The sequence below is a fragment of the Globicephala melas genome, chromosome 3 (genome assembly GCF_963455315.2).
Source record: "Globicephala melas chromosome 3, mGloMel1.2, whole genome shotgun sequence".
Classification (NCBI taxonomy): domain Eukaryota; kingdom Metazoa; phylum Chordata; class Mammalia; order Artiodactyla; family Delphinidae; genus Globicephala; species Globicephala melas.
Genome location: NC_083316.1, coordinates 113,982,670 through 114,003,131, shown reverse-complemented (window position 1 = coordinate 114,003,131; position 20,462 = coordinate 113,982,670). Strand labels below are relative to the sequence as shown.

General features: G+C 44.4%; 1 protein-coding gene across 3 annotated transcripts in view; it reads left to right on the top strand.

Moving 5' to 3' along the window:
* Nucleotides 1-20,462, top strand: part of SPOCK1 (SPARC (osteonectin), cwcv and kazal like domains proteoglycan 1) — a 558,971-nt gene that overhangs the window by 253,401 nt on the left and 285,108 nt on the right. For 2 of the 3 annotated variants that reach the window (XM_060296242.1, XM_060296241.1), the window contains exon 3: nt 6,824-6,869. In XM_060296242.1, the coding sequence (XP_060152225.1) occupies nt 6,824-6,869 (46 nt within the window). Of the gene's footprint in view, nt 1-6,823; nt 6,870-10,214; nt 10,312-20,462 lie in introns of those variants that run through there. The other variant, XM_060296243.1, reaches the window with a different exon arrangement.

Genomic DNA, 20,462 nt, shown 5'->3' with positions numbered 1-20,462 from the left:
CATGAACTTAGTGAACAAGGGGACCTTTTCAAGGGAGTGATGGTCGGGAAAATGTCTGCCTGTGACCTTTCTAATGTTATGATAATTTGAAATTTTGATGCAATTATCGAAAATGTTTACATTCCTTCCTATCGTTTGATGTGATTCTTTTATTTTTTTCTCATTTATAATGCTTTCGTACTCAGGAAGTTGAGGTAGGTTTTTGATTTTTCTACTGTGTGTAGACATAGCATCAAAATTGTTGCCAAAGTAAAATGTAAATTTCGCTCTAAATCCTAAATCTCAGTGGTAAATATTTGTTCGAGTTCAGTGAAACAGGACCACACACATTTATTTTTCATGGGTATATCCGGGGGTGCAATTTATCAAATGCACAGAAACAGTCCATTGACTGCTTTATCTTTTCTCATTAGTTACAGTACAAGTATGATTGTACTGTAATTTTAAGCATGTCATTGTTTCTATAAAGCCTGTTTCTCTCAATGTTTTTGAGACATCTCAATATTATAAACCTCTGGACATGGACACAAAAGTGTACATTTTACTGTGTTTTACTGGTGGATTACTTATTGAAAGAGCAGAGCAACTGACATTGTTATTTTCTAAACCATTTTGTCTGAGGCCTTCAGGACTTTATACCAAATGTCAGACCAATTTATCAAAGAATCACTCTATTCAGGAAGAAAGTGATTTAGAGTGTCTGTGTAAACCTACACCCACCTGTCCTTACGTGCACACGGGGAACAGTCATGGGCATTTCACAGGGATACGGAGATGTTAAAGCGGTAACAGTTTACTTAAATTATATACAGTTCGGCCAGGGCTTAACTGTGTACTGTTGAGTGTTGCCCTGGGGGAATGTGCAGGTGAGTAAGTAGTACTTACTGTTCATCCCTGTTCAGAAGTAGCCCGGGCCCAGCTGTGTGGGTGTGATATGTGCCAATGGAAGATGTATGAATGGCCCAGCTTCCAGTCCCTGGTGTACAGGGTTCGCATGAGTGGGGTCTGTGGAGGGATGGGGGGTGGGCGGGGGACCTCAAGTCACTGTCCAAGCTGGGCTGGTTGGTCGATCACTTCATTCAGAAGGATTGTCACTGGGGCTCTTCACCAGGGGTGGGCAGGACAGGCCTGATGGAGAGGAGACCGACAGCACATTGCTTGCCCAGAGATGTGACTGGAAATAGCTCAGAGGTAAGGTGGTGTCTGGGACGCTAGTTTCTTCCCAATAGATGGAATGTTTTGTATTTCTCAGCAGCGTGATTAGTAGGGGTTTCCACCGCACACAAATTGAAATTACAGGAAAATTTCCCATCATACAGCTGATGCACTTACATAATGTCATCTGGAAATCTCACATTTCCAGTGACTTCTATTATCATTTCAGAGACACTTTTCCCACCTGCCAGCCACCCCTCCTTCCTGTTCTCCCCAGTCAGTTAGTGTGAAAAATAACTAGTTTGCACTGAGTCCTTTGGAAAGCAGTTTGCCTATAGCCCCTTAACTAATCTCTTTGTAAAGGTTTGGGGTTTGATAAAGTGGGATTAACCTCCATCTAGGATCTATAAACCTGGCTTTAGTCCACCTGGCCCTGCAGGGCAATGCTTCTCCTTTTTGTATTTATCTGCAGGGGGTCTTCAGATGACCCCAAGGGGCTGCCTGCCCTCAATTCACCTTACTTCCTTCTGTACATGTCTCCACTGCTCACTCCTGGTCGAGACAAATGAGGCTTCCATTTATTTTCTAGGCTGGTAATTTTTATTACCTCAGGTAATCTTCAGATGATACTTCAGTGTTCAAACAACTTAGCTAAAATATGTGTGAAGGAGAAATGATCTGTTCCATGAGAGCGAAGTGTCTTTGATCTGTAGTAGCTAAAGCTGTAAGGTATATATAAATTACATCATCATCTTCATAAGTGGGAGTAAAGCAGTTGGGTCTCAAAAGTGGTTTCCATTTGATTGTGCCACTTCATCTTTTCCTCAGAGTTGCTTTGACATTCTTTGGAGCTGAAATAAACATCTCCGGAAAGGCAACCCCCTGGGGAATAGTTGAGCTAAATTGCATCGGCCATTTGGGGGCTGTGGGACAGGGGAAGAAAAATTCAGGTTCCCAATCAAAATGGGCTAAACCCAGAGACTTTCCAATTCGTTATGACATCCATGATGAGGAGACTTAATCACTAAAATTATGGCAGGAATATTTTTGCATCATTTCATGGTAGGGAGGCTTAAAAGTTTTCTTGGAAGAGGCATTATAGATCAGAATGTCCTTTGGTATATATGTATATATACGTATTTTATTAACATGTCCTGATAAATATATCCTTATTAATATCTTTTATATATATAATATGTGTTATATATGTATATATTTTAAAAAGATTTCGCTTCCCATGAATGTTTATCAAAACAGGGTATCTCTAAAGTAGTTGAAAAACCAGAGTTAAATTCCTTTGCACCAGCCACTGTGTGCCGATAATTTCACAGGATCCAGTATTGTGTTTAGTGGGATATTTACTTAGTGAAATGAATATGGTTTTACCTCTTTTGATCAGCAGTGGAGGGTTTAAAAAAATAATTGGGGCCATGATCACTCCCAGGACTCTCCCTCCACCACCAGCTCCACTCCCTTCTTCGTCATTCTAGACGTTATCATTGGTCTCTTTCTTACTGTGATCTGTGTGCTTTTTTTTAAAAAATAATTTTTACTGGAGTATGGTTGCTTTACAAGGTTGTGTTAGCCTCCACTGCACAACAAAGCAAATCAGCCATACGCATACAGACATCCCCTCCCTTTTGGACTTCCCTCCCATTTAGGTCACCACAGTGCATTAAGTAGAGCTCCCTATGCTATACAGTTGTTCCCAGCAGTTGTCTATTTTATACATAGTATCAATAATGTATATGTGTCAATCCCAGTCTCCCAATTCCTCACACCCCACCCTTTCCCCCTTGATATCCATACATTTGTTCTCTACGTCTGTGTCTCTATTTCTGCTTTGCAAATAAGATCATCTATACCATTTTTCTAGATTCCACATATATGTGTTATTATACAATATTTGCTTTTCTCTTTCTGACTTACTTCACTCTATATGACACTCTCTAAGTTTATCCACGTCTGTACAAATGACCCAATTTCATTCCTTTTTATGGCTGAGTAATATTCCATTGTGTATATATGTACTACATCTTCTTTATCCATTCCTCTGTTGATGGACATTTAGGTATGCTGACTTTTGATGTGTTTTTACTATGACTGTATGCTCACCTGGAATGTTTCATGATTTTGGACATAACTCAGTATGCTCAAATTTGAGAGTCTTTTTAAGTTTATAGGTTCTTCCAGGTTTTAACAGTCCCTAAAGAGTTGGGTGATTTTCATTTTCGAAGTGGTATCATGAAATGGAATAAGCCCTTCCTCGTATGGTGAGAATTTAGAGGAAGACTGTTCTCTGCCCTGTCCAGCAGAGGCCTGATATAATTATCCTGTGCAGTGTAGCCAATAAAATATACAGGCATGGTAACACTGCCACCCTTCACTCTTCAGCCTGTAGTATGCCCGAATAGGAGTTATTGAATTTAATAAATAACTGTATCTAGGTATGCGAACTTCTATTTAGGTGTATGTTTTAAGAATTAACTGTTGCTGAGGTCCTTGCAAGTCAGTTTTAAAAGCTTCATTAGTAGAGATAAAATTACCCGTTAAGAGGCCAGCACAGACGGATACACCTCGCCTGGCGAGTGTGATCTAGTACATCCGCCATGCCTGCCACCGCAGTCTGAATTTTAACAGGCCACATCTTTATTGGGCCAGGAGGAAGATCAGAGGTGAGGGCTTTTCAAGTCCTGTGCTTTTCTGGTCTCTGGACCAGGCTCTGGGGTCCACGCAGCATAATGCACTTAGGTACCGGGCAGCACCTGGGTGGTGTGGGGCTGGCACACTGCTTCCCACGGTGGGATTTGCCACTGTGAGAAAGGAGGTAGAAGCGTCAACAGCCCAGCAATTCCTGGGTCTGTTTTAGGATAACCTAAAATATATGCTATATTTAAAAATTTTAGATAGAAGATAAGATAAAGGAAGATCTGGGCTGGTGCCCGTGGATGTTAAGCCCTGGAGAAATGACCAGCCAGTCGTCCTTTGTCCCTTGAGCACTGACTGTTAAGTGGGACTCAGGGGTGAGGTGAAGCTCTAGAAGGGCGTTCTAGCTTTGGCTTTTTCCGCGCGAGTTTGGATGGTATCAACTATGGTCCTTATCAGACGTTGCCCCAGAGGCAGAATGGATTGATTGGCACAGGCCCAGCTGCTTGGACTGCCCATGTCTGCAGACCTGGCTGGTCCAGTGTGGAAGGCTGATCCGTGAACTCCGGCCACTCACATTTGGACCTCGCTGCTGCAGTGACCGCTAAGTGGCCCGTGCTCAGCGGCCATCCCCCAAGTGGGCTCTGGTGCCTCTCTCTCAGCTGTAGCCACAGCGGTCACACCCAAGGCTGTCTGGGCTGCTAGCTCATTGGGTTCTGCTTTGGCGCCCGCTTTCCTAAGGCAGGTCAAAAGCAATCAGATGCAGGGAAATCATTTTCCTTCCCCACTTGGCCTTGCCGGGCAAGAGGCTGTTTGAAGGACTCATTCTGCACAATGAGCTTTGACTCAGGTGTACCTTCACATTTGGGCAGCAGTTAGGCAGTATTATTACATGTGCAATGAGTTTCTAAATATTCTCATGCAGATAGCCACTTTTAGAGGTCTTATATTTAAAACCATGATTTTCCCCAAGAAATATGTAAAAATGGCAGTTATAGTTAGCCTGGAAATGTGGCAAGGTCCAGAAGAATGCTTCACATTCCATCCAAGTTATAACGTATGTTGAAATCACTAGGGAATATCCAGTTCTTGAGACCGGCTCAAACCTCACTTGGATATCAAAGGGAATGTGACTTGTGAAATTAAAGCAGAGGAACTTGTCTTTGGCTCCAGTCCTTCCTTGTTAGACACACATCCTAAGCTTCCAAGGACTTCCATGTATTAGAACAGCATGTTCAAGTAGAAAATAGTTCCCATGATTTTAGACTGCGGTTGGTTGGGTGGTACCATCCTCTGGATGTGCAGAGGGCACTGATGAACCACAGTTGGAAGGACAGAGGTTTTGTTGTTTCTTCTCCAGTGGTGAGGGTGAGTTCATCCTGGGTTATCTCTTCTCTTGCCCTTGTGAACAGCAGAATGTCTGAGTCACTTGCTTATATTTAGTGCTGAGTATATTGGCCATCAAAGCTGAGAAATCAAGTGGTACATTTCCCACCAATCATCCGGCTCTTAACTTAGAATCATTAACTCTGGCTGCCACATAATTCAAAAGACTAGGATTATATTTAAAATAATAAATGGAGTGAGAGGTGGCAGAGGGATTCTTTTAAACTTTCTCAGTGATATTTCATGGTGTAGACCTCAGAGACTTCCTAACCAGATGGGTGAGAAGACCAGTTATGCCATAAATTTAAAGCCGGAGCAAAGTGGGCCAATTCCTCAGAGTTAAAAATGATTTAATGCTGACTCCCCAGGATCCGGAGGAACCCGTTCATGTTTATTCACGCTCTGGAAAAATGGAATCACTGCCCAAGGAGCAATGTTCTGATTTTACTCTAAATCCAGTTTCCTAAAATCTATTTAAGGGCTTAGGTGAACGCAACCAGGATCTAATAAAGCCAGGTAATTGAATGACACAGAGGCCGATAAAATTCACAGGAGATGGTGTCGGAGATAAACGGCCACAGGAGACGGCATGGCATGGACCATAGTTGAAACTAATTCTGCACTTTGATCTAAATGAACTTCTCTAGAAGAGACGTCGAGGCCTCATTTTGGCCAGCTTTCTGGAACTGCAGCCTGCAGAGTACCAGCCGAAAACACATCCAGCAGATCATTTGAGTGTATGCAGGAGGGAATTAACTGCATGGGGCCACATGCCCTAAAAATGGCTGTGGAGGTGTTTTCCACGGGTGAGGCCTCTGCATGTTGCAGACAGTTGAGCTGAGCTGACAGAGTGGGTGTGCTCGGCCGCAGTGGGGTGGGTGAGCACTTACAGGGAGGAGAAAGAGTGGGCCGTGGAGGTTTGGAAGGGAAGGGTTATTAGCAGTGGGGAAGAGGTTAATGTGACGATAGAGAAGTGAGTGACCTGGACCCTTGCACTTTCAAAGTAATGAAGTGTCTAGCCTCGGAGCAAGCTTCATGCAAGAAGGACATGGTTATGAATGAACCAGATTGGCCAGCCTTTGTGTTTTTATCGTTACACACCTGAGACACATGGTATTAAGCTGAATATATGCCTGTGGTTAATTCTCACATTTGAATGGCCCTCTGTTTTTAGGTTTGGGGAGTGTTAGAAGACTGGAATTGTGGGCCAGAATTACATGTCTTCGTGTAGGAGAAATGTTGACAGTTGAATTATCAGTGGTTACAAACACAGAGGTTTAATCCCAAGTGAGAACAGCTAGGCATCACCACTAGCGGTATAATTGATGGCAAATAAGTCTTGCACCTGGAAGGTGTCTCCGTTTATCTGTCAAACCAGGAAGAGCAGTGCTGTTTCCATATTAGGCTGAAATGTATTAACTCTTCCTAGGGTATAATCCATACAGTTTGAAAGACAAGAACTTAAAAAGTCAATTGATATTTTTGATTGCACGTGAATGCCTTGGAAAGATTTCTAAGCCCTTAGTGTTTTCCTTTGTGTTTTGGGAGGTGGGGGGAAAGGCAGCTTTTTATGCATTTGTGTGAGAAGCTTCTTGAAATCTGACCTTTGTTTTCCGTTTTTTTTTTCCTCATATAGGATGATTATTTCAGAAACTGGAACCCCAACAAGCCTTTTGACCAAGGTAAAGGATGCCCTTTTTCTTGCTGTATATTCCACGGGAAATGCTGTCTCATTTTTCCTTCCTTGAATGCTGATTTACTCTTCCCTTAAAGGCCAGCTGGCTGTCTTATTTTACTGACTTTTGTGGACTGAATTGACTGGGGTGATAGAAATTATTTTTATCAAATTGGTTATTTGTCTGAGATTGCCTAAGACTGATTAAAACATGTTTTTATTGAATTGACCACTATAATCATTGGTTGGTTTTGTTAGAGGACAAACACATAAAGAAACCAAATAGTAAAATGCTTATCAGACTCACCCGGTGAATTGTTGGGCTGAGTCCAGTGATTTCATTCATGGAACAGACTGTGCCTGGAGACGCTGTCCAATTCACATGAGCCACAAAAATGAAACTTTCTCGTCTAGAAATAGGCTAATCCCGGGAGGCTTTCAGGGGCGCTGATATTTCATTTGTTAAATAACTTCATCGTGTTTCTAAATAGAAGCTTGTTTCAGGGGCAGCTCACTGACCGCTTGGGTTTTAGCTTGGTCCTCAGAGGGCTCTTTCCACTCATACCAGCAAGCACAAAGCCAGGCTCCTGAAGGCCATTGTAAATCTCTGTCCTCCTGTGAGCTATTTAAGACACAGCGAGGACCTGCTGTGAATCACATCCCTGTTTCTATTGTTCCATGTGGGGCTGCTGTTGGCACAGACCCTGCTGCTGAAATGGTGGCAGATTGTACTTGAAGTAGGTATATGCAATTAATGCTGCAACTCAGAGGGAAAATGTTACCTACCGAGTCTCAAAGGTTCACGCTTCTGAGAATCAGCTTCAGTTCTGTAGACTGAGTATCTGATGTGGTCACGATGGTCAACTTGACACAAAGAAGTCAAGGAAAGCGTTGACGTGTAACACGATAGAAGGCGCCCCTTTCCGCTCTCTCCTTTGTCACTTTAATGGGTCACTCCAACCGGACTCTGGTTTTCTTGCAAGCAAAATTGGCATTAAAATTTTCGCATAGACATTTAGCGTATGCCCTCAAGTAGTGCAACACTTTGTTCATTCATACGTGCATGCATTCATTCATTCTCAAACATTTATTGACCTAGCACTCTGGAACAAGCACCGAGCCAGGTCCTGGGGATAAAACAGAAAACCTGTGGTGCCCATCCAGGAGGAGCTCAGAGTGGGGAGTGGGGAAATAGCTCAGTGAACAGTTGCGGTGGGAGATGTCTTAATGGCTATGATGCAGGTGTGTGCAGGTGAGACTATAGGTGGGAGACTTAGTGGGCATGCATGTGTGTGTTGTGGGCAGGTGCTAGGGGAGGCTTTCTTTTGGAGGCCCCGTCTGGGCTATACCTATGCCAGTGGGCTCCAAGGGCCTCACACTTCAGCAACTTTAAAAAAATTTTTAATTGAAATATAGTTGATTTACAATATTGTGTTAGTTTCAGGTGTACAGCAAAGTGATGAAGTTATACGTAGGTATAAATATTTTTTCCAGTTCTTTTCCATTATAGGTTATTACAAGATATTGAATATAGTTTCCTGTGCTATACAGTAAATCCTTGTTGTTTATCTATTTTATATATAGTGGCGTGCATCTGTGAATCCCATACTCCTACTAATTTATCCCTTCCTCACCCTTTCCCCTTTGGTAACCATGTTTGTTTTCTATGTCCACGAGTCTGTTTCTGTTTTGTAAATAAGTTCATTTGTATTATTTTTTAGATTCCACATATAAGTGGTATCATATAATATTTGTCTTTCTCTGTCTGACTTATTTCACTCAGTATGATAATCTCTAGGTCCATCCATGTTGCTGCAAATGGCATTGTTTCATTCTTTTTTATGGCTGAGTAGTATTCCATTGTGTATATATACCACATCTTCTTTATCCATTCATCCGTTGATGGACACTTAGGTTGCTTCCGTGTCTTGGCTATTGTAAATAGTGCTGCTATGAACATTGGGGTGCATGTATCTTTTTGAATTAGTTTCGTGTTTTCTGGATTATATGCCCAGGAGTGCGATTGCTGGACCATATGTTAGTTCTATTTTTAATTGTTTAAGGAACCTCCATACTGTTCATAGTGCACCAATTTACCTTCCCACCAACAGTGTAGGAGGGTTTCCTTTTCTCCACACCCTCTCCAGCATTTGTTATTTGTAGACTTTTTGATGACGGCCATTCTGACTGGTGTGAGGTGATACCTCATTGTAGTTTTGAGTTGCATTTCTCTAATAATCAGCAATGACGAGGATCTTCTCATGTTCCTGTTGGCCATCTTGATGTCTTCTTTGGAGAACTAACAACTTTAACAGTGACTGAATCATCACAGTAAATCACAGTAAAACATATGAAAGTATTTGTAATTTAGAAATTTTCCATCAAAAATGATCAAAATTTCTAAAAATTTCTCAAAAGGCTACACCTTCATGTTGGAAGAACACTCAGATGTAGAGCAACACGTTCCCTGTGTGTACCTGGTAAATGAGCCCTTCTGCAAACACCCCTACCAGGATCTTTCTTATGGAGGTACCGCAGGTGATCACGACCATGAACTGACGCTTTCCAGTCCAGAAAAAGATTTAGGTGCTAGTCCTGTAAGGATCAAGTGTTGCCTAAATAAATGCCAGATTTACTCTTCCCCAAGGCCTGCCAACAAATACTAAAACTTTACCAAGGAACATTTTAATTTTTACTAATTCGCATTGGGAAAGGTTATACACGAAGGTGGGCATCATTTGTCCCTTCATATATGTAAATGATATATCTACATATATGATATAAATGATAGCTTCCTTTGAACATGCTATTTAAATCTGTCTAACCACAAAGTCCAAACAAGGATTTTTCTCTCCAAGGAAGGTTAGCAACCATACCCAGCAGCATCCTGCCCCTGCTCCCTCTTTTCCGAGCTCTGCAGGCTTGAAAGCTCGATCTGCTGAGAAAAATCCTTGCAGAAAACCTCACGACTTTCTGGGGTATAACTGAGGACCTTAGCTGAGAAGCCCCACTTTGTACCTCAGGTGTAGCTGCTGTTGGCTATTTATATCCCGAGCTGGGGGGAGAGCAGGCAGGGCTGAGAATAGCCTTCACTTATAATATCGGCTCCAGCAGATGTCATCAATTACACTGGGTGCCGCTCAATAAAAATGGGAGGTTACTATATCAGCGCTGACACAGCCTGGCGCAATATAAACCACAGGCATGGAAGAGATCGGGCATTTCATCTTCCGGCAAATAGGAGGATTGCCGAGCTCCAGTGGAGATCGTCAGCTGCAGAGAGAAGTCGTTTCCCCTCCTGAGCTAAAAAAGAATCCGACGTGGTTCAGGCAGTTTTGTGGTTGGGGATGACTTTCAGTTTATAGAAATGGAACTTGCTGGAAAGCATTTTAGAGGGCCAGATGACAAGCATGTTCTGAGATGGAGGTGGAAGTGGCTTCATGATAGAGGTGGGTGTGGAATGGGCTTGAAATGCAGGGGGAGAAAAGGGGAAGGAGGGCCGTGCACGGGGGATTCTGGTAGAGAGCAGCCAGATAGGTGGATTTGAGGCAGGCTGTGAAGGGCATTTCATACCAATCTATGAAGTTTAATCTTTGTTTTCTTGGCAGTGGGGACCCATAGAGAGTTTTTGAGCAGAGGAGTGACAGGTTGAAGGCAATACTTTAGAGGACCTAGTTTGGTGGCTCAACAGCAGTGATTCGGAACCCAAGACACACCTGCTAAATGCTGCCCCTCCTACCGGACTCGTAGGTAACTTCTCCATTGCATCATTCATTGCCTTGCATCCCTGGGCTTTGGTCACCGATGGTCAGACTTAACCATTCAGCTCTGTCGCTTGACCTCTGAAATGCCCTGTAGCTCCTGACTGTCTCAAATACTGGTGTGAGTAGTAAGGACCCACAGAGTATGCAAGAAATAGTTACTTCCCTGTAATTGCTCTTTCTGCTGGAGGATAGTGGCTGAACTTTGAACAACAGGGCTTCACAGAGCAAGCACTTATCATGTAATGACTCCAAGGTAGTCAGAAGAAAAGCACCTCACTGGAGGTGTCCTTCCACAAGGCTGAAAACGTCTTTAACGTGTTATCTTTAAGAGGATCATTAATGCTTCTGAGTGGAGTATAATAGCTGTCACCTTGAGGCTTTTCTAAGAACTCTTTCTGAGATTTGGATAAAGTAGTCTATCCTTTTTGATTGCGATGGCTTAATGCCAAATCTCCTCACAGAAGGGACAGAAGGGGGTTCAGAACTGAAGGCAACAATTATTAACTCAGGTGAGAAATTTCCTTTGTGAAGTCCACAAAGATAGCTGCCCTGGCGGGAGTCGGGCAGGCTGTATAGTTCAAGAGGGCAACTGGCAGATGCAGACGGCTTCCTGGCTTCTATAAGCAGGAGGACTGGGGCCCTCAGAGCGGCCCTCTGCAGGAGGCTGGCCGAGCCTGGAGGGCTCTGGGTGGCCTCTGCCGCTTTTGCCTTTGCCACCTTCCCTACGCTGGCCCCTAGCAAACCTGGAACATAGAGTGGGTGTTGAGCAGACATGAGTTTTATGCTTCTGAAAGTGGCATCTGGTCCAGCAAGATGCTTCCCCAAGAAAACAGTCCCTGCGCAAACAAGTTTGGGACACACATATGCTCTGTTCATCTCGTGGAGATTCACAGTGTTTGTTAGCAATTTAAAAGCTCTAAGAAGTCTTTTAGTAAAGAAGCCCATTTAACTTACCATGTGCTAAATTTGCCTTTGACCACATGCTTTTGCTGTTATTTTTTTCACACCGTACCTGTCATGTCCCCAGAAAAAGTGGTATCTTCTGTGGGATACACTTTGGTGAGTGCAGTATGGGGTCCCAGGGTTTGTAGTCAGATCCTCTAAATTTGGAACTTGACTCTGCCAGTTATTAGCTGTGTGATTCTAGGCAAGTTGCTTAACCTCTCTGATTCTAAGCCTTCCCATCTGGACATGGTAACAATAAGAGCACCTAGAGGATTAAATGAGATAATGTGTCTGGCAGATAGCAAGCGCTCTGTTAAGTGTTGTTTTAGCCAGCAATTGATCTTTTTTGCTCCCTCCTCTTCCTGTCTAGCTGCCTTTCCGTGTTGCTTCTCTCCCTTCCCACGCAGGTTTTCTTTCTTTCTTCTTGTATTCCCTCATGGGAGCGCTCACAGTTGTAATGCTCTGGAGCTCCCGGGCTAAATTAGAGGTGGCCTGTCTTACGCTAGGTGAGTCATTGCCGTTGCACCTCCACATCCTCATTATTGGGGCTGAAAAGGTTCAGGCTCTTAATGCTCATTCATTCGTTCATTCATTCAACAGGTACCGAATGCTGATGTCTAAACCCCCTATGCTAGATAGTAGGGACCACACTAAAGAAGGTCTTTCTTGGGCCCCTCGGGATTATAAATCATTAGTCATCTGTCCAAGTTCTTACACCAGCATGGAGTGTGTGTCCGTACTGGGGGTGACAGGGTGGGGAAGCGAAAAGTATTGACCTGGGAAACTCATATGATGTCAACTGTTTACCCTAGTGACACAGGGCAGTTTTAGTTGGGATGACAGTTTTTGCTACCGATTGGCCTCATTCAGTCTGTGTCTGTTGACTGTGGATCAGGGCACCCCCAGCCTTAGCTGACCAACATTCCCTTCGGTGTGACGCTGAGGGTGCAGTCTCACAGATCCTCTTTTTCCTTGGAGTCCGGTGGCTGATGAGGAAGGTTATTCAAAGGGCCTGGAGGGGAAAGAGAGAATTGGTTGAACCACAATCAATACTGTGTACAAAAATAAAAGGTGTTGCTTTGGGGATTCACTGAGGGAGGGGATGAACAAGGAGCAAAGTGAATTCTAACAGGCAGCTTCAAAACTTCTAGACCAGGCCTTTTTTTTTTTTGTTTGTTTTGTTTTGCGGTACACGGGCCTCTCACTGTTGCGGTCTCTCCCATTGCGGAGCACAGGTTCCGGACTCGCACGCTCAGCGGCCATGGCTCATGCGCCCAGCCGCTCCGCGGCATGTGGGATTTTCCCGGACCGGGCCACGAACCCGCATCCCCTACATCGGCAGGCAGACTCTCAACCACTGCACCACCAGGGAAGCCCTAGACCAGTCCTTTTTGAAAAAGAAAATTGGAGCTTATTCATAATGCTTTTGCCAAGTGAAAGGTTTTTATTGTTGTTGTTGTATTGCGGGGTTGAGAAGGTAATTTGTGTATAAAACCATTGCATCACTTTAATATAAAATTCTGATTACCTGAAAATGTCCTGCAGTGATGGAATGCAAATTAATCTAGGTTCCATACTGCAGCCATGGTCCGCTCAGGAAAGAACCCACTGGTGTATTTGGGTAAGAAGTTCCACTTGATGGGACAAACCATTTTAGGAAAAATGACTGAAGGGGATTTTATCATGGAACTTTTTCTGAGACGAGTGGGTTTCTTTAATGTGGAATAAATGAATGTTTTAGGTAAAGTGTGGAGGTTTAAAAGATAACGTTTTTCCTTCTGGAGTGAATATTAATCATTTTTCCTCCAGAGCGGCCTGGCTGTGACTAAATCTCACATGATGCTGGTGATCTTCAGAGCAGAATATGAACTTGTAGAAACTGATCTCCAGATAAAAATAAAGCTCCGGAAGGCAGGGTCCCCTTTCACTCATGCTGTTCACTTGAGTAGAATAAAAGAAGAAAAACCTTGCCCTTTGACCTCCAATCTATTATACCAAGATCCTGATAAGCTCAAATCCTCACCAAAGCCCTGAACTGTTTTCAGGCGAAAATTCTAAAACTCGAAAGGAGAGAGTACTTCCTGTGCTCCAGCCGTGTTTCTGGAGCCAGAGCCCCGTGGACTATCACAGCAACATGTTTTGTCCGAGTTTTAAAGAGCTCCTGGCGGAGCCAGGATTGCTTATTTCTAAAATTTTTCTTTAGAAGGAGATTTCTTTCCCTCTAGATTAATCTGAAATTTTACATGATAGGCTTTATAGAAATCTTACATCCCCATAGCTTTCCTCTTGATGTGGAATTTAACCTCGCCCCAAAAGGAGCCTCTGATTTGCATTCGTCGGGCCTTGAAAATTTTTCAGTGTTTAAGGATCTGTTCATCCTATCTGCTCCTTCGGGCTACTGATTCTCAGAGGCAGCTGGCCCAGCTTGTGGGAAGCATCTTAATTTTCTCCGGGTTCCCTCATGTTTGGTCTGGTTGGTTCCTCCCTCTCGCCTTTGCCTTTGCACATAAGTTAAGGACCATTCTCTCCCCTTAACAGAAATAGCTCCTGTTATTTAAAATAACCGATTCCTGCCCCAGACATTCACACCTCACTCCAGACACCTCCGCCTCTCACCTCCTGCCATCTCTCCTTCTCTTTCTTGACTATGACGATACAATAGTTACTATTTTTAAAACTTTCAAGTGTTGATTTTTAAATTTTCCAAGTCAATTCTGCCAGAGAAGAAGCAGAAAACTGCTAATTCAAATATTGGTTTGCTCCTCCTTTAACTCAGCCTATCTGCTTTGAAGTTAGATCAAGTTGAAAGTTTTATCTTTCATCTCTGGCCGCCTTTACCTGTCTGCTTATCTTAAGGAAATAAAACATCAGATATAAGACTGAAATCCCCCAGGGGCCCCTCCTTGGTCCTCTTTCCCGTTTTCTTTTCTTTAAAGGTGACCGTGTCGTTAACATGTTTTTCTTTCCATGTTCTTGTCCTTTTATGTCATACGTGCATGTCTACAAACACTGTTATACATATAGAAGTAAATGTTTTCTCCTCTAACCTGTTTATTTCACTGAAAATCGTTTTCGATGGGTTAGCTGTCGATACAGTTAATTCCTTTATATTGTGATGTTCTGTGGTACTAATATGCTCCAGTTTACCCACCGGTTCCCCCGTTGGTGGACATTTATGTTGTCTCATTTGCTTTGCTGTTGGAGCTGCTTTCTCTTAGCATTTCTAACACATGCTGACTGATTCGTCCATCCAGTCCCTTGGCCTGGAGAGTGTGGTGTCCCCCAAGGGAGGCCAAGGTGGGACAGGACTCTGCCACTCTTAAAATGTGCGACTTCAGGCAAATCACTGGCCTTTCTTTTTTTTTTTAACATCTTTATTGGGGTTCACTGGCCTTTCTTGACTTCCGTTTGCCCACCTCTGCGATAAAACGGGTGGGCCAGGTGGCCCCTGAAGTCCTTTCCTTCTGATAGCCAAGCTATCGTGGTTTTAGGCAATGTAGAGTCTGTGTATGTTTTCCTCATGAAGGAAGGAAAAATGAAAAATTTGAAGTTTGATGCTCTTATTTCAAAGGTTACAGTTTAACCAATGAGGTATGAATATCGCTTCAATAAAACCAATGGAATTAAATGGGCCTTTTAACCATCAGGGGTGGGGAGGGAGGCTCAGAATAAAAAGCAGAAAGGACCAGAGTAGGAGGTACTTTGTTTTCTCACAGAGTCCTGTGGGCACTGCAAGAGGTGGAGGAAAGAGCCAGGGTTTAGAAGGCTCGGGTTCAAATCTCAGCTCCCCCGTGAATGTGGGACATCCACTTGAGGCATGTGACTTATCTAGGCTAACGATATCCATCTGGTGGACGTTTGTGATGACTGTGCGAGCTCATGATTGCAGAGAGCCGGGGAGTTGGTATGTGGCGTGTGCCCAGGAAAGCTCAGTTTCTTCTCAGCTCAGCCTTGCCGGGGACCCCTGTGCAAGCCCCATCTCCTCACAGGAGCCGGCCACTGTGGCTGTTAAGTTCCCGGCTTCCTCTGGCTCCTCTAGCAGCTGCCAGTAGCCTGGCAGCTCCAAGGAGCCAAAGCCATTCTGGGTTGTGTTCCACCCTTTGGATGGAATCATGAAGGCTAGTAAAATTTCCTGTGCAATTATGGGGCGCTTGTGGCTTTCTATTACTGTGTTTAAGAGGTTCTTTTAGCACGAACAGATCCATTTAAAAGACATGTTTATCACCTTTCCCCAAACTCATAAAACGTAGTGTTAGTTTTATAAAAAGAGAAAAAAAAAAAAAGAAGCAGCAAACCCAAACCTTCGGCTATTCCATCTGCTAGAACAACAGCCCCTGAATTAATTACATAGTATTTGTTGAGTCCTAATGAAACAACCTTGGTTTGGGGAAATTCTCAATAGGGGAAAAACTGTCAGTTGAATTTTTTTTTTTTTTTTTTTTTTTTTTTTTTTTTGCGGTACGCGGGCCTCTCACTGTTGTGGCCTCTCCCGTTGCGGAGCACAGGCTACGGACGTGCAGGCTCAGCAGCCATGACTCACGGGCCCAGCCGCTCCGCGGCATGTGGGATCTTCCCGGACTGGGGCACGAACCCGTGTCCCCTGCATCGGCAGGCGGACTCTCAACCACTGCGCCACCAGGGAAGCCCTGTCAGTTGAATTTTTAAATGGATCAGTAATGCTGGGTAAATTTCCTCACTGGAGACCACAGAGCGGATGAGAGCATTTTCCCAATGGGAGATGGCTGCCTGGAGAAACACTCGCCAGTATCACCTGTGCCCCATAGCTCTTCTGCCTAAGGTCCAGAGTTTGCTTTTGTTAACGTTCTTCAGTGTGTGTTATGTAACACTTCCTTGCTGGAGGCCTCTCAAATGTTTGTCCTGCCCTGATAACCGTGTATGATGAAAGACAGTGTGATGTATTGGGAGGACCCTGGGCATTGCAGTCTCAAAGATTGAGTTCAGCTCCAGCTGTTCCCTCTAATAACTGTGTGTACCTAGGCAAACGCTTCACTTCTCTGGGCCTCAATTTCCTTATCTGTAAAATAGAAATTATGTTGTTTTTCACAGCTGTGACATGAAGGGTCTGTAAAACTCTGGATGTGGTGCCTGATCCAGTCTTATTATCACGTACGTGAGAAAGGCAATAAGGCTTTGGTAAAAGGAGGAGGGTTGATGTTTTGTTCTGGGTTCTCAGTGTGAGAAGTTCTTAGGGGTTTCGATATGTCTGCGTCTCCCTTTTGGTGTGTGAGCTAATTGATCAGTGAATTGTTCACTGATCACTTAGTAGGTGCTGAGTTGGTTTCATGCAGGAACATGGTGAGGAATGTGACGGCAGCTTTCTTCGGGGCGCTTGTAGTCTGTGTAGCCGAGAGAGAGACAGAGAGACACGTGAAATACATAACCCATGGTGTGTGCTTGGGGCTCCCAGACAGAGTCTTGCAGATGGGGGCGCTCGGGGGATGGGACAGCCAGCCCTTCCTGGGTGGGAGTCAGGAGAAGGATGGTGGAGAAAGTGACCCGGAGCCTTTCTAAGGATGGGTAGATGCTGGGAGGTGAGCTGGAGGGACAGCATCTGACGGAAAGAAACGTTTCCTGACGGGTGCGACTTCGGTTACCAAAGAAGTGAAGTTTGATGGGATGCTTTAAAAAAAAATACATTTATTAAGAGAGAGGAAGAAAATGTAAGTCATGACTTCAGTAGGCTGCTTCCCTCTGTCGCCAGTTATCTCTCCAGATCCTTCTGATGTTGAAATACCCCTAGAGTGGGGACTGCAGACAGTGAGGTAGGTCTGGTGCAGGAACACTGGGGGTGGGGCGTGGGGTCTGGGACAAGCCAGCACCTACTCCACCTCCAGAGAGTGACCGTGACCCAGCTGTTGCTGAGGGTGGTCCTGAGGGTGCTGGGGCCCAGCATCACCAGGACTTCTGCTTGCTGCAGAGGATCGAGAAATGAAGAAGTCTTTGTACGTGGGTAAAAACTCCTTATTCATCAGTATTAGCAAATAAATCCATTATTAAAAAAAAAAAACGAGAAGAGGGTAAATATGTCCTTGGGCTGTCTGTGGATTCTCCTAGAGGAGAGCTGAGGATCTCGTTGTCAGACCTCGTCTCTTGCCTGTGGTGTGTAGGCTCTGGAGGCTGATGGGTCCTTGAGGTGCCTCTGACCTGGAACAGCAGGGAGGCCCGAGGGTAGAGGCAGTGTCTGGCAGAGCAGGGGCACGCGGCCTCGATGGAGTCATTGTTGCCAGGCTACGATTAGAGGCCAGGAGGCCTGCAGCCACGTGTCATGAGCAGGGGAGCCCGAATGCTGGGCCGACCTCTGGGTTATTACTGCTGTTTCTCTGCGGCCTCCCGCACCACTTGCAGGTGGATTGTTTTAATCTCGAGAAGAGGGAAACACACCCCTGCCCTCTCACATGCTCTCACAAGCACTCACACAACTCACACGAAATAAGGTGCTAGGGGGATTTAGAAACACAAACCATGTCCCAGAGAGCCGGAGCCAAGTCCCTTTGATCTTGCGGTGATTGTGTGAGGCGCCGAGTCTCCTCGCTGTGGGGCAGCTTGGGGCAGTGCTGTGGGCAGTGGCATCCCCGAGGAGCCCTCAGCAGGAGACGAATGCTGTGTACAGCAGTTGGCCCTGTGCTGCTCCGGCTCTTCATTGGCCAAAAAATATTGGTAGAAAGGGATCAGAAAGGTGGGAAATGTCAGATGCACTGAATGCCAAGAGGAGAAGACCCCAGTTAGGGGGAGGGTGGTCCTTCTGAGCCGGCATTCTAGCCCCGAAGTGGCCCAGGGTTTGTGCCACCCACGAGCCCTGGCCTCTACCCCAGCCCCTGTCATTCCCTCTCACTTCAAAATGTGGAGATAAATGCACTTGAGTTCTCCTGCTACCTTCACTTCAGGTCTGTAAATGCTCAGTTTCCGTGCAGAAACTTACCTGAAATGTCACTCAGCTGTCCTCAGGTTTGTAACCAAATGATGATAACCTGACATTTCTGTCTTTTCTTAAAAATATGTTTTTTCTGTCTTATTCATGAAAAGATAACTTTCAGGAATGTATAATATCAGGTAATAAATAAATAGATGACAGCATTTGGATCTAAGGAAAAGATGTGAGTGAATTAAATAAAGCTGCAGCAAGGGTAGTACTCAAAACACACAGTACATTTCTGTGCACTTCTAGAGCGGGCCCTGGGGCTTCCTAAGAACCAAAGGAAGGAAGGAAGCACATGGCCTTATGTGCCCATGAGATGAAAGAAAGGCAGCTTTTCATGAGAAATACAAGGTGTTCCTGGTATGGAGACCAGAGATGCCTTCCTTCAGTGAGCTCTCAAAACGGGAGTTGTGTGGGCATGGACCACTTTCTTGACAGTGTCTGACGGTAAATACCACAGTAAGTTTTTACCATTGCTTCCTCCAGGATCTCTCGGTGTATGCCAGTGGCATAGTGCCAAAGTGCAGTTCTATAAGGTAATTCGATGATAAGCCGGGCTAATAAAGAGTACACAGTCTTCTCAAGGTCTGGCTTGATACATGGATAAAGTTGACAACATCCGGAAGAATGGATGGCCTGTCTCCATCAGAGAATACTCCGATTGTTTTGTTTCTGGTAACTGATTAGCATTGGGAACAGAGAGTTCTGGGCTCTTCCTGGCAGAAACAGGGAGTTCAGATCATCTCTGCTGCTAATTAGTGGAAGCAAATGGGTCTCCTTCATCAGCCAAGTGGTGGGTGGAGCCAATGTCCTCAGTCAGACATGCCGAATCCAACCCAGAACTATGATACCTGAACGCAGAGTCACCTTCCTGCACGCCAAGCCTGTAAGTAAATTCAGACCCACAGACAGTGGATGATTATGAACGTGAGCATTGTGCCCTATGTACCACTGGAACCGCAGGGGGCCACAAAGATGTCACATGGGAGCTTTATGACGTGACTTAGGCTTTCCGAGGATGGGAAACGCTTTCCTTGCACACACTTGTATATTTACAGCCCTGTTTCTCAAATGTGGGCAGGTGCTGATGTGCTCAATAAAATTGACATTTTATTGAGAGATATTACCTTTATGGTTACCTTTATGGAACCTATGGTTACCAGGGCGGAAGGATGGAGGGGGGGGAGGGATAGTTAGGGAGTTTGGGATGGACATGTACAAACTGCTGTATTTAAAATGGATAACCAACAAGGACCTACTGTGCAGCACAGGCAACTCTGCTCAATATTATGTCACAACCTAAGTGGGAAAAGAATTTGAAAAAGAATAGATACATGTCTGAATCACTTTGTTGTACACCTGAATTAACACAACATTGGAGTATCAACTATACTCCAATATAAAATAAAAAGTTTAAAAAAAAGTATTAACAAATTCCTATTAGATTTAGTTGTTATGAAATTCTCAGCCATCAACAGAACTACTAACATGATAGCTACCTTTGGAGGGTGAAGGGGAGGGTGCCGTTTACAGGTGTTTTTTGACAGTTGAAAAGGGGTCCTCATGGTAGAAGGATTTGGGCATATTGCCACAGCACATAGACATAGGAATTTTATTCTGGAATATTTTCAAACAAGTGTTGTGAAGCACTCATTGAGAACTCAGTAGAAACTCACAGAATGCCTAATTTTCAGCCGTGTCTCTTCTCAGCAGTACCGCTAAGATATATTATTTGACAAATAAAGATATATATTTTTCCCTTAGGAAAAAATACAATTTGGGGGTGTGGGCCATATAAGTGTCGGCAGGCATCTGCTAATAATGACGATTTTCACTTTTAGAGAGGTCAGTCCTTTCTGCTAGTGATGGGCCCGGAGGAGAAAGTCCCAGTTAGTGATGACACAGTTACACTCCCAGATTAGGGGTGAACATTCATCATTCTGTCGTCACAGCA